At 39.6% G+C, this 13,828-nt stretch overlaps 2 protein-coding genes across 16 annotated transcripts in view; one reads left to right on the top strand and one right to left on the bottom strand.

The window, feature by feature from the left end:
• Positions 1-240: 240 nt before the first annotated feature.
• The window catches only part of LOC137252615 (protein transport protein Sec24C-like), a 91,622-nt gene continuing 78,034 nt past the window's right edge, over positions 241-13,828 (top strand). For 2 of the 6 annotated variants that reach the window (XM_067788598.1, XM_067788602.1), the window contains exons 1-8: positions 977-1,508; positions 1,573-1,799; positions 1,860-1,996; positions 2,042-2,089; positions 2,147-2,463; positions 2,517-2,804; positions 2,864-3,042; positions 3,099-3,232. In XM_067788598.1, the coding sequence (XP_067644699.1) occupies positions 1,654-1,799; positions 1,860-1,996; positions 2,042-2,089; positions 2,147-2,232 (417 nt within the window). In that variant the 5' untranslated portion in view covers positions 977-1,508; positions 1,573-1,653 and the 3' untranslated portion in view covers positions 2,233-2,463; positions 2,517-2,804; positions 2,864-3,042; positions 3,099-3,232. The other 4 variants (XM_067788597.1, XM_067788596.1, XM_067788601.1 and 1 more) reach the window with 4 other exon arrangements.
• Positions 7,653-13,828, bottom strand: part of LOC137252612 (zinc finger protein 736-like) — a 39,350-nt gene continuing 33,174 nt past the window's right edge. For all 10 annotated transcript variants that reach the window (XM_067788588.1, XM_067788589.1, XM_067788587.1 and 7 more), the window contains 2 exons: positions 9,353-9,715; positions 7,653-9,293 (listed from right to left, as the gene is read on the bottom strand). The gene's annotated coding sequence lies outside the window, so the exon portion shown is untranslated. The remainder of the gene's footprint in view (positions 9,294-9,352; positions 9,716-13,828) is intronic.

The raw sequence follows: 13,828 nt of genomic DNA on the forward strand, positions 1-13,828 counted from the left end.
AATTACCATCCACAGCTCTACCCTGCAAAAATCGTGTGACCATAAACGCACACAAACACACGAATTTTTGACAGGGGTGACGATTTGGAATGAAAAATTCTTCAAATAAAATAGCATGTTGACAAATTTAGCTTTCCCACAATGTATTGTGCTCTCTCGTACCTATTATTTTTATAGGGATAGCAAAATACGTAATTTTTGCGTGCAAAAAAATTCGCCATTTCTAATTCAGCGAGACAGCAAAACATTTGGTGGTCGAAAATTTTTTCAATTTTGAGAGTTTTAAATGGAATATCTCCGGAAATATTTAAAATTAACAGGGAGTTCTCCAGATCACATATATATATATTTTAAAGCTCGCAAACTTATAATTTAAAAGTAATTTGGTGTTAGTTTGCAAATTTCTATACAAATTTTATATGTGTATACGTATATATATGTGGCAGCACAGCTTTGTAATGTCATCAATAAAATATATGTATATATATATATATATGTGCATGTTGCTACAAAAGCGCGATTGATTTAATGAAAACATTTATAATAAGTGAAAACAATGCAAAAATGAAATGTGAAATATACTAAAATGCAATTTAAGTTTATCGTTGCCAATTTATATAGATATGTATGTGGATTAAGGTTTTGAAAGATGTGTAAATTGTAATTTAAAGTTCTATAGAAATTTGCAAACTTTAACAACAAATAACTTTTAAATTATAAGTTTGCGTACTTTAAAATATATATATTTGTGATCGGGAGAACTCCCTCTTTCATTTGATACCAAGTTTTACCCCGAACTCGGGGGTGCTATTCTAAAATTTTCCCAAAGTCTTTAATATGCAATGATTTTTGCTGTTTATTTCGACAAAAATTTTTGATTTGATTTTTGTGCTCAGCGAAAGAATTCACAATTATATAGCACCATGCCGCGAATGATGATAAAAGGTGGTGTGTGGAGAAACACTGAGGTAAGCATTTGACGCGACTGGTTACTCTTGGCCGTTTATTAACTAAATTGATAACTTTCAGGATGAAATCCTCAAAGTAGCTGTAATGAAATATGGCAAAAACCAGTGGTCACGTATTGTATCACTGCTGCACCGCAAATCTGCCAAGCAATGTAAGGCACGCTGGTACGAATGGCTTGATCCTAGCTTAAAGAAGACAGAATGGTCACGCGAGGAGGATGAAAAGTTTTTGCATTTTGCCTAATTAATGCCAACACAATGGCGTACAATTGCGCCGATTATTTCAGAGGGTTAACTGGCACCAATTGTTCACACCAAATTGTTAGGTACAGGATTCGCCACGGGTAGGTGAGTTTGGCAATCACAACCCCTTGAATCATTTTGGTCGGCAGGTATGCCGCGGATATATTCTTGGCACTTGTTATTGATGGCTTGTTATGATGCCACCAACACAACCTGGACAGACGCCAATGCTCAGTCAACCACCCAAGCCGTGTCAACCCCCAATACCCGGACACGTCCGGACCTCCTGGTTATAATGTATGCTAATACAACTAATAATTTACAAATTTGCTGATGATTATTTTTGTGTTATTTTCTTTAGCAACCACCTGCACCTGTTACTGGTAAATATCAACAGCCGCAACAGTATGATCAAGCCCAACGCCGTTTAGATCCCGATCAGATGCCAAATCCGATAAGCGTTATCATTGAAAATCAAAATAGCGCTGGTGGTGCTTTTATTACTAATGAACAGCGTTTATTACCACCATTGGTGACCACAAAATATGTGGTAGAAGATCAGGGTAACTCCTCGCCACGTTACGTTAGGTATCGATAATCGAAATTAATGTTTTGTTTGGCAATTACATTGATCTTTCTTCTTTGCAGGTCGACTTTGTATTGCATACCTGCAACAGCTGATTTATTAAAAACAACAGCTTTGTCCATTACACTTACCGCCTCACCAATGGCACGAACGGATGAGGGTGAATATGAGCCACCCATTGTAAATTTTGGTGAATTGGGTGCAATTAGATCTATTCGTTGCAAGGCTCAATAGAAACTTGTAGATGCTGGTCGTCGTTTCCAATGTCTAATGTGTAAAGTAACAAGAGATGGTAAAAAAATACTTTCACTTTTACTTGTGTTCATTGATCCATATTTTTTGTCAACAGTGCCAACTGCATATTTCCAACATTTGGGCCATACCGTACAGCGTGTCGATAATAATGAACGTCCTGAACTTGTATTGGGTACATGAGTATTTGTGTAAAAAATGCTTGGGTACCGATAGCTCTCATGGTAAACCTCAACTCATATCCACATCAATGCCTCGCATTCAATTGGGTTCACGTAGTATCGACAAGCATATTGTTGATTCCAGTGGTAAGGCCACAATTTCAAATGATGGGGCAACCATTATGAAACTATTGTATATTGTGAGTCCAGCCGTAAAACTCTAGTAGACATCGCCAAATTTCAAAATGCTGAGGTAAGTTTTTTGTTATATTAGAATGTGTAGAATAAAAATGTTTCTCTTATCAGGTCGGCGATGGCACCACTTCAGTAGTACTTTAAGCAGGTGAAATCTTAAAACAAGTTAAACCATATACTGAGGAAGGCGTGCATGCACGTATCATCATTAAAGCTATACGTAAAGCATTATAATTATGCATAACCAAAATATGACATGGCTGTACATGTGGAAGCGCCAATCAAAGGAACAACAAAGTGCTTTATTGGAAAAATGCTCTGCCGCAGCAATGGTCTCCAATGTCCAAGAGTATCAGAAAATTGTTAATGCTGAATGGCGTCTCCTGTACAATAAAATAGGTAAGTAAGGCGCCAATGTTGTGTTTTCTAAACTACCAATTGGTGATGTTGGTACACAGTATTTTGCAGATCGCGAAATGTTCTGTTAGTGTACCAGAAGAAGATTTGAAACGTACAATGAAAGCTTGTGGTGGAGCTGTTATGACTACAGCTAATGATATTAATTCAAGTGTTTTGGGTCAATGTGATTACTTTGAAGAACGTCAAGTTGGTGGTGAACATTTCAACATTTTCCAAGGTTTGATAGTGGGTTTGACATTAACTTCATTTTTTATAGTTTATAATTATTTAAAGGTTGCGTTAATGCTAGAACATATGCATTGATTTTACGTGGCGGTGCCGAACAATTTTTGAAAGAAACTGAGCTTCGTTACATGATGCTATAATGATTGTGCGGCGTACAATTAAACATGATTCTGTTGTTGCTGGTAAGTCAAAATACAAATTGAAAAAAATTTCTAATCTTAAATTGTTAAGTAAAATTATGAAAAGATTGTGTCCAACTCCGGAAGAAAAAACTATAAAAATTGTGTCAGTGAAATGATAATTATTGCTTTTGGTTGTTAGTTTTGAGGCATCGTCATCGAGTTCCTTCTGATCGTATATGCCGGTTCTTTTGCATTCTTTTACATTCATAAAGTGCCGTTTAAGCCTTCCTCACCCTCTCCTCCACGTTGAGCTTCCATGACAGCTTACTGTCTAGGATCATTCCTAGATATTTTGTGCAAGGTTTCCCCGTAGGGTCGCCCCTCCTAACTTAGGCCTGGTCCAATTAGGGACCTTGTACCTCTTTGTAAACAAGACCATATGCAACGTCATCTGCGTAAACCGTAAGTTTTTCTGGTCCCTCGTAGAATCCCCTAAGCAGTTGGTTAATGACCAGCGTCCACAGCAGAGGTGATAGCACCCGGAGTGCCCCTGTCCACTAATTTCGTGGCCGCGTACAATCCCATTGCGATGTAATCTTACTGCAGTTTAACATGCAGTCGATCCATCTGGGTAAGGCTGGATGTACTTTAACGTAATTAAGACCATCAATAATCGCCCATTTAGAAAGCCCCGGCAATGCTTAAGAAGACTTCTAGAGCATATTCCTTATATTCCAGGGCTTTTTCTATGCTTATTACCACCCTATGCAATGCGGTGTATACTGACTTGCCTTTGGTGTACGCCTGTTGTGTTGTAGAGAGCAGCTTTTCATCCACGTTGGACTTTATGTACACATATATCAGCCTCTCAAAGGTTTTGAGCAGAAATTATGGGTCTATAATCTTTGGGATACACGTGACCGATCTTCCCCGCCTTTGGTAGGAAAGCTACACGAGCAGTTCTCCAAGAGTGCGGTACATGATTCAGTTTATGCACCCAGCGAATATTATTTTAAGCCATCCCACGACCGCCCTACTTGAAACTTGTAGCATGGCCGGACATGTACCATCTGAGCCCGGCGATTTCACCACCACTACGAAGTCCTCAGTAGTGTAATTAGGCAGCATATATGAATGCAGCTGTCTCCTTACCATTACTACAGCTCGCACCCGTCCTTCCGTTTGCGCATAGTAAACGCCAAATCCGCGCGCGCTAAGTCCAGAAACCTTTCCTCCCGATGGAAGCCACGGCTCCTGGATCAGCGCGTTAGGAGGAGGAGTTCGCTCGACGCCACTTTACTGTGTTGGAGGTTTATCTGTATGACTCGCAGTACCAATGGGCTGCTTGTCCCCCTCCAGCACCTTCATCGTGACGTCGTCGTCCTCCTCTAGCCCTTTTGGTTTAGAGTGTTCGAAGCCCCCTTCAGCCTCTTGTACCTGTTGTGCCGGGTGTTCCTCTGTGCGACTCACAGCACCATCTGGCTGTTGGTCCCCTTCTAACACATTCGGGGTGACGTGGGCTACCTCCACCTGTATTTTTTCCCTTAGGCTTTTGAGGTCCTTTTCGACGTCCACCGTGTTAGGACTTTAATACCCGCGACTTCTTTTCCTGAGTCGCATATACATTTTGCCTGTACCTAAGGACATTTTTCCAAGCTGCGCGTACAATATATCCTCCGCCTGCTTGTTTATTTGGAAGATGTATAACTAACCTTCGTCCGTAGGCCGAGATACAGTAAGGACCTTCGAATCCTGTGTCGGTATGTTCGGATTCTGATTCTGCAAAAGTCGCAGTGTATCCTCCGACTTCATCACGCATGGTATCCATACCTTTACTTTTGTTACCTTGGGGATTTGCGCTTTATCCACCATCTCAAAACGAGCGTTCGTGCCCTGCCTTTGGAGGTTTGGAACCACTTCCTCCAGCCATCGCAAGCTCGCGATGTTGTCGCACGCTATCATCTTCATACCATTATACCATCCCCCGAATCAAAGGTTGGAAGGAGCTTACTTGGTTATTCCCGCATCATCTTAAGCATTAAGCTAATAAGTTCCTTTTCTACAGATCTGGAGATCGGTTAAGACCTCACACCAACGACGATTTTCGTTACAATTGCCTGTGCATGCTCTCCAAGATTTAGATCCTGATCGAAAGTCACACCCAAAATTTTAGGGTGTAAGACAGTCGGTAGGGTAATGCCATATGGTCGACATTTGGCGCGGTCATGTTTTAAATAAGGTCACCGATGATTTGGTTGGTGACAATATCAGGTTTCGCGAGGCGACAAAACTGGAGAGATTGGGGAGATAGCTGTTTATTTTATTACAAAGCTCATCGATGTAGGAAACAATAGCCTAACGGATAGTATACATATTCATCAAATCGAAAATATTGCATCAAACGAACTGGGTCTGAATACTGAAACAGTACACATATTCAAAATTGATGAGGAGGCTGTGATGATGGTATAGGGTGAGTTGTTGAATAACATACGAAAACCACTTTAACCCATATATATATTTGCATTACAGCTAAAGCTTTACAAACAGCAAAAATTGCTGGCGCCAAGCAATTGGAAAAGGCAGTGAAGCATTCATCACACTGTACGGATGGTGTAAAGTTAGAAACTGCTGTTGTAACAGCTGCCACCGACACAACGGTCATATCTACTTCGCCGAGTAACGGCTCGTCCGACTATCTATCGAAGACAGTATAATCATATCTTTTGCCAACACAGGTTAGCGATGTGCTTGCACAGGAAAAGATTTCAATTGGAAAACAAAAACCAATTAAGAGAGTTTATTTATTATTAAAGTATTTACTTTTCTTTATATCAACAGTATTAATTTAAGTTGCAATATCACGTACATATATAATAAGGGATGTGATACGATTGCTGTCGGAATTAGATTTGAAACCAATCAATACTCCTGCTAAGGGTTGTAGAATTATTGCTTGAATAATTAGATTTAGAACAATAATAAGTCTGATTTAATTACAAGTCGTACATTTTTAAATTCATCAATTACGACAGCAATCGGATTCTACGACACCTTTGAATATTCTTGATCTGAAAAAAGAGTAAACCTAATCTGAATTTCTACTAAGCTTTCAGTTGTAGATTATTCAAATAATTGGAGTTTTTTCTAAAGCTTAAAATTATTTTCTGCTCGCTTAGAAAAGATTTCAATTGGGAAACAAAAACCAATTAAGAGAGTTTATGTTATTATTAAAGTACTTACTTTTCTGTATATGAACTGTATTAATTTAAGTTACAATTTCATGTGCATATATAATAAAGTATGTCGTGGTACGATTGCTGTTGGAATTAGATTTGAAACCAATCAATACTCCTGCTATGGGTTGCAGAATTATTGCTTGAATGATTAGATTTAGAACAATAATAAGTCTGACTCAATTACTAGTCGTACATTTTTAAGTTCGACAGCAATCGGATCCACGACACCTTTGAATATTCTTGATCTGAATTTCTACTAAGCTTTAAGTTGTAGATTATTCAAATAATTGGAGTTTTGTCTAAAGCTTAATATTATTTTTTTGCTCGCTTAGAAGAGATTGGAAAACAAAAACCAATTAAGCGAGTTTATTTATTATTAAAGTTCTTCTGTTTTATATGAACTGGATTAATATAAGTTCCAATTTCATGTACATATATACTAATATTGAAAATAATAAATATTGAAAATTCAATTTTTTTGGTTCATATTTTATTCATATGGCTGCTCCAGGTAAAGTAAATCTGCAGGTAAAATTCACGTTATATGGCGGTTATATAAATGGTAAAACCGCAGTAAAAATGATTGTCAAATGGCTCGAAAATGTAGAGTGAAATGACGGAAAAATGACCGCCAATTGACGAGCATTGTGACGTGTATGAGCAGCACAGTGCTATGCTCACATCCTATAAGTGGGAGCGGAATGCACGATCACATTAATAGGAACGAAACGGAAAATTTGGTCACAAAAGTTCATCACGCCCATGCAAACCTGACTATGAATATAACCGCTGTAGAAAGTCACAATGACCGTAAAATGACTAGTAAACTGACGTGGAGCGTTTTTGCAGGGTAGGAAACTCTTCCCTGCAAAAACGCTCCACGTCATTTTACTAGTCATTTTACGGTCATTGTGACTTTCTGCAGCGGTTATATTCATAGTCACGTTTGCATGGGCGTGATTAACTTTTGTGACCAAATTTTCCGTTTCGTTCCTATTAATGTGATCGTGCATTCCGCTCCCACTTATAGGATGTGAGCATAGCACTGTGCTACTCACACACGTCACAATGCTCGTCAAATGGCGGTCATTTTTCCGTCATTTCACTCTACATTTTCGAGCCATTTGACAATCAATTTTACTGCGGTTTTACCATTTATATAACCGCCATATAACGTGAATTTTACCTACAGATTTACTTTACCTGGAGCAGCCATATGAATAAAATATGAACCAAAAAAATTGAATTTTCAATATTTATTATTTTCAATATTATTATATATGTACATGAAATTGGAACTTATATTAATCCAGTTCATATAAAACAGAAGAACTTTAATAATAAATAAACTCGCTTAATTGGTTTTTGTTTTCCAATGTCTTCTAAGCGAGCAAAAAAATAATATTAAGCTTTAGAAAAAACTCCAATTATTTGAATAATCTACAACTTAAAGCTTAGTAGAAATTCAGATTAGGTTTACTCTTTTTTCAGATCATGAATATTCAAAGGTGTCGTAGAATCCGATTGCTGTCATAATTGATGAATTTAAAAATGTACGACTAGTAATTGAGTCAGACTTATTATTGTTCTAAATCTAATCATTCAAGAAATAATTCTGAAACCCTTAGCAGGAGTATTGAATGGTTTCAAATCTAATTCCGACAGCAATCGTATTACGACATCCCTTATTATATATGCACATGAAATTGCAACTTAAATTAATACAGTTGATATAAAGAAAAGTAATTATTTTAATAGTAAACAAACTCGCCTTATTGGTTTTTGTTTTCCAATTGAAATCTTTTCCAAGCGAACAGAAAATAATTTTGAGCTTTAGAAAAAACTCCAATTATTTGAATCAATTTAAATCTACAACTAAAAGCTAATTAGAAATTCAGATTAGATTTACTCTTTTTTTTTCAGATCAAGAATATTCAAAGGTGTCGCGGAATCTAATTGCTGTCGTAATAGATGAACTTAAAAATGTACGACTAGTAATTGAGTCAGACTTATTATTGTTCTAAATCTAATCATTCAAGCAATAATTCTGCGACCCATAGCAGGAGTATTGATTGGTTTCAAATCTAATTCCGTCAGCAATCGTATCACATCCCTTATTTTATATATACGTGATATTGCAACTTAAATTAATACAATTGATATAAAGAAAAGTAAGTACTTTAATAATAACATAAACTCTCTTAATTGGTTTTTGTTTTCCAATTGAAATCTTTTCTAAGCGAGTAGAAAATAAATTTAAGCTTTAGAAAAAACTTCAATTATTTGAATAATCTACAACTGAAAGCTTAGTAGAAATTCAGATTAGGTATACTCTTTTTTCAGATCAAGAATATTCAGAGGTGTCGTAGAATCCGATTGCTGTCGTAATTGATGAATTTAAAAATGTACGACTTGTAATTAAGTCAGACTTATTATTGTTCTAAATCTAATTATTCAAGCAATAATTCTACAACCCTTAGCAGGAGTATTGATTGGTTTCAAATCTAATTCCGACATCAATCGTATCACATCCCTTATTATATATGTACGTGATATTGCAACTTAAATTAATACTGTTGATATAAAGAAAAGTAAATACTTTAAGAATAAATAAACTCTCTTAATTGGTTTTTGTTTTCCAATTGAAATCTTTTCCTGTGCAAGCACATCGCTAACCTGTGTTGGCAAAAGATATGATTATACTGTCTTCGATAGATAGTCGGACGAGCCGTTACTCGGCGAAGTAGAGATGACCGTTGTGTCGGTGGCAGCTGTTACAACAGCAGTTTCTAACTTTACACCATCCGTACAGTGTGATGAATGCTTCACTGCCTTTTCCAATTGCTTGGCGCCAGCGATTTTTGCTGTTTGTAAAGCTTTAGCTGTAATGCAAATATATAGATGGGTTAAAGTGGTTTTCGTATGTTATTCAACAACTCACCCTATACCATCATCACAGCCTCCTCATCGATTTTGAATATGTGTACTGTTTCAGTATTCAGACCCAGTTCGTTTGATGCAATATTTTCGATTTGATGAATATGTATACTATCCGTTAGGCAGACAATTAGGTGCGTTCGATTCATTCATATAATGTGGGTATTTGAGCCGTAGACACAATTGATATATTGTAAAATTTGTAAACAGTTGGGTTTTTCTGCTGTCACCATCACCACTAGAGAGCTATTGAAGAAACGCTCGACCAAGATATGTTGCGATTTACGCGCATAGATTTTTTCCACCTTGTTAGTTATTGATGGAGAAAATGCGAAAGCCATATTTACCATCCAATACGGAAATGGAACTGTGGAGGAAGAAACATTTTATAAAATTTAATAAAATCAATAAATGATAGTTGTGTTAAAATGGGGTAAAGTATCGTATGTTAAAGTATAGCGATGTTTGAATAGGTCTCATTCTTCATTCTTAGAAACACGAACGAAGGTACCTCGTAAGATATTAAAAATCCTCAACGCTTTTTTACAATAACTTAAAAAAAACTCATATTCATCAAATTTCTGTTTAACTTCAATAGCTACGTTTACCACCAGAAGGAGTCACTATTGCTTCTACACCTATGCTATTGTTTCCTACACCGATGAGCTTTGTAATAAAATAAACAGCTATCTCCCCAATCTCTCCAGTTTTGTCGCCTCGCGAAACCTGATATTGCAACCAACCAAATCATCGGTGATCCTTTTTAAAATATGCCGCGCCAAATGTCGACCATATGACATTACCCTACCGACTGTCTTACACCTTAAAATTTTGGGTGTGACTTTCATCAGGATCTACATTTTGGTGAGCACGCAGCCGCAATTGTTCCGAGAAATCAGAGCCGTATCAAAATCCTGAAATCCCTCGCTGGCAGTACCTGGGGAAAGGATAAAGAAACGCTCATGACTACACACAAAGCAATTAGCCAGCCGATTAAGTGCTATGCGTCACCCATATAGTCGCCAAGCCTAAAAATTACCTACAGAAGAAGCCAAAATACTGCTCTCAGAATTGCCACGGGCTGTCTTCTTATGTCCCCAGAACACCATCTGCATAATGAGGCGAGAATACTCCCCATCAGGGAGAGAAATGATATGCTGGCCAAACAGTTCCTGTTGAATACCCAGAAACCTGAGCATCCCAACAGACATCTGATTGGTCAACCAGCACCGCCTAGGGGCCTAAGGAGTCATCTCCGTAAGCATTTTGAGGAAATACGGCTCCTGAGAACCCAGCCGTATGAAGCGAGAAAACACAAGCAGGTCCTTGGTGAATTCCATAAACAAGCGTCGGACCGTTATGCTAGGAATTGCCCGGTGAATCCAGTACTGAAAGAAAAGTATCCAAACCTCGCGGAAGAGGAACGCATACTCCCCAGAGAAAAGCGAGTCACTCTAGCTCAACTTCGTTCTGGATACTGTAACAGGTTAAACTCTTACCTATCCAGAATCAACCCCGACATACAAAATGTATGCCCCGCTTGCAATGTGTCCCCACATGACACCAACCATCTCTTTAATTGTAATGTGGAATCAACGCCTCTAACACCCCTTTCATTATGGTCCCCCATGTCGAAACAGCAAGTTTCCTTGGACTCCCGTTAGAGGATATTGATGATAATTTCTGATCGGTCGCACCTATTGGATGGGGCGAAGCACTGCTACAATAACAACGTGTGAAAGATGGTTGCATCATTCGTTTGTTGCTCCCTGTTGCTTTGCTTATATTTTTTTTTCTCAATTTTAAACAAATTCGCAACAATAACTAAACTTTTAATTTGTTAACAAAAATAGAAATGCGCAACAAAATTTCAATTGGCAAATCAGCGGAATTCGAAGATTTGAAATTCCTATTCCCCAATTATTGTTCTCTCTAGGAGAAAAGAATTGGAGGAATTTTTCTGCGGTGCTAATAAGGCAATGACCTTTGACCTCGAGCGGTTGGAATATAAGTGTTCTTTGCCCAGTCCACAAGAAGGGGGATACTGCAAAATGCACCAACTATCGTGGAATCAGCCTTCTTAATATCGCATATAAGGTCCTTTCAAGTGTATTGTGCGAAAGATTGAAGCCCACCGTGAACCGGCTGATTGGACCTTATCAGTGCGGCTTCAGACCTGGTAAATCTACCATCGACCAGATTTTCACAATGCGCCAAATCTTGGAAAAAAACCGTGAAAAGAGAATCGACACACATCACCTCTTCGTCGACTTTAAAGCCGCCTTCGACAGCACGAAAAGGAGCTGCCTATATGCCGCTATGTCTGAATTTGGTTTCCCCGCAAAACTTATACGGCTGTGCAAAATGACGTTGAGCAACACCATCAGCTCAGTCAGAATTGGGAAGGACCTCTCCGAGCCGTTCGAAACTAAACGAGGTTTCAGACAGGGTGACCCCCTATCGTGCGATTTCTTTAATTTGATGCTGGAGAAAATTATACTAGCTGCAGAACTTAACCGCACTGGAACAATATACTATAAAAGCGTGCAATTACTGGCATATGCTGATGACATTGATATCATCGGCCTAAACACCCGCGCTGTTAGTTCTGCTTACTCCAAGCTGGAAAAAGAAGCGGTAAAGATGGGTTTGATGGTGAATGAGGACAAAACGAAGTACCTGCTGTCATCGAGCAAAGAGTCAGCGCATATGCGCCTTGGCAACCACGCTACTGTTGGCAGCCATAATTTCGAAATAGTAAAAGACTTCGTTTATTTGAGAACCAGCATCAACACTAGCAACAACATCAGCACTGAAATCCAGCGAAGAATCAATCTTGCCAATAAATGCTACTTTGGACTAGGTAGGCAATTGAAAAGTAAAGTCCTCTCTCGGCGAACGAAAATCATACTCTACAAGTCACTTATCGTACCCGTCCTGCTATATGGGGCAGAAGCATGGACCATGACAACAGCAGATGAAGCGGCTTTGGGAGTGTTCGAGAGAAAAGTTCTTCGAAAGATTTATGGACCTCTACGCGTTGGCGATGGCGAGTACCGAAGAAGAGCTGTACGAGCTATACGCAGACATCAACATAGTCCAGCGAATTAAAACGCAGCGGCTGCGCTAGGCCATGTTATGCGAATGAAAGATGATGCTCCGGCCAAGAAAGTGTTTCTATCGGAACCCGCCTATGGAAGCAGAGGTAGAGGGCGGCCCCCACTCCGTTGGAAGGACCAGGTGGAAAACGATTTAAACTCCCTTGGTGTGACCAATTGGCGCCGGTTGGCGGAGCGAAGGAGCGACTGGCGCGCCTTGTTGGACGGCCATAACCGTTTAGACGGTTAAGCGCCAATTAAGTAAGTAAGTAAGTAAGTTAAGATGATGCGGGAATAACCAAGTAAGCTCCTTCCAACCTTTGATTCGGGGGATGGTATAATGGTATGAAGATGATAGCGTGCAACAACATCGCGAGCTTGCGATGGCTGGAGGAAGTGGTTCCAAACCTCCAAAGGCAGGGCACGAACGCTCGTTTTGAGATGGTGGATAAAGCGCAAATCCCCAAGGTAACAAAAGTTAAGGTATGGATACCATGCGTGATGAAGTCGGAGGATACACTGCGACTTTTGCAAAATCAGAATCCGAACATACCGACACAGGATTCGAAGGTCCTTACTGTATCTCGGCCTACGGATGAAGGTTAGTTATACATCTTCCAAATAAACAAGCAGGCGGAGGATATATTGTACGCGCAGCTTGGAAAAATGTCCTTAGGTACAGGCAAAATGTATATGCGACTCAGGAAAAGAAGTCGCGGGTATTAAAGTCCTAACACGGTGGACGTCGAAAAGGACCTCAAAAGCCTAAGGGAAAAAAGACAGGTGGAGGTAGCCCACGTCACCCCGAATGTGTTAGAAGGGGACCAACAGCCAGATGGTGCTGAGTCGCACAGAGGAACACCCGGCACAACAGGTACAAGAGGCTGAAGGGGGCTTCGAATACTCTAAACCAAAAGGGCTAGAGGAGGACGACGACGTCACGATGAAGGTGCTGGAGGGGGACAAGCAGCCCATTGGTACTGCGAGTCATACAGATAAACCTCCCACACAGTAAAGTGGCGTCGAGCGAACCCCTCCTCCTAACGCGCTGATCCAGGAGCCGTGGCTTCCATCGGGAGGAAAGGGTTTTGGACTTAGCGCGCGCGGATTTGGCGTTTACTATGCGCAAACGGAAGGACGGGTGCGAGCTGTAGTAATGGTAAGGAAACAGCTGCATTCATATATGCTGCCTAATTACACTACTGAGAACCTCGTAGTGGTGGTGAAATCGCCGGGCTCAGATGGTACATGTCCGGCCATGCTACAAGTTTCAAGTAGGGCGGTCGTGGGATGGCTTAAAATAATATTCGATGGGTGCATAAACTGAATCATGTACCGCACTCTTGGAGAACTGCTCGTGTAGCTTTCCTACCAAAGGCGGG

This window comes from Eurosta solidaginis, chromosome 5 (assembly GCF_040869045.1).
Source record: "Eurosta solidaginis isolate ZX-2024a chromosome 5, ASM4086904v1, whole genome shotgun sequence".
NCBI lineage: Eukaryota > Metazoa > Arthropoda > Insecta > Diptera > Tephritidae > Eurosta > Eurosta solidaginis.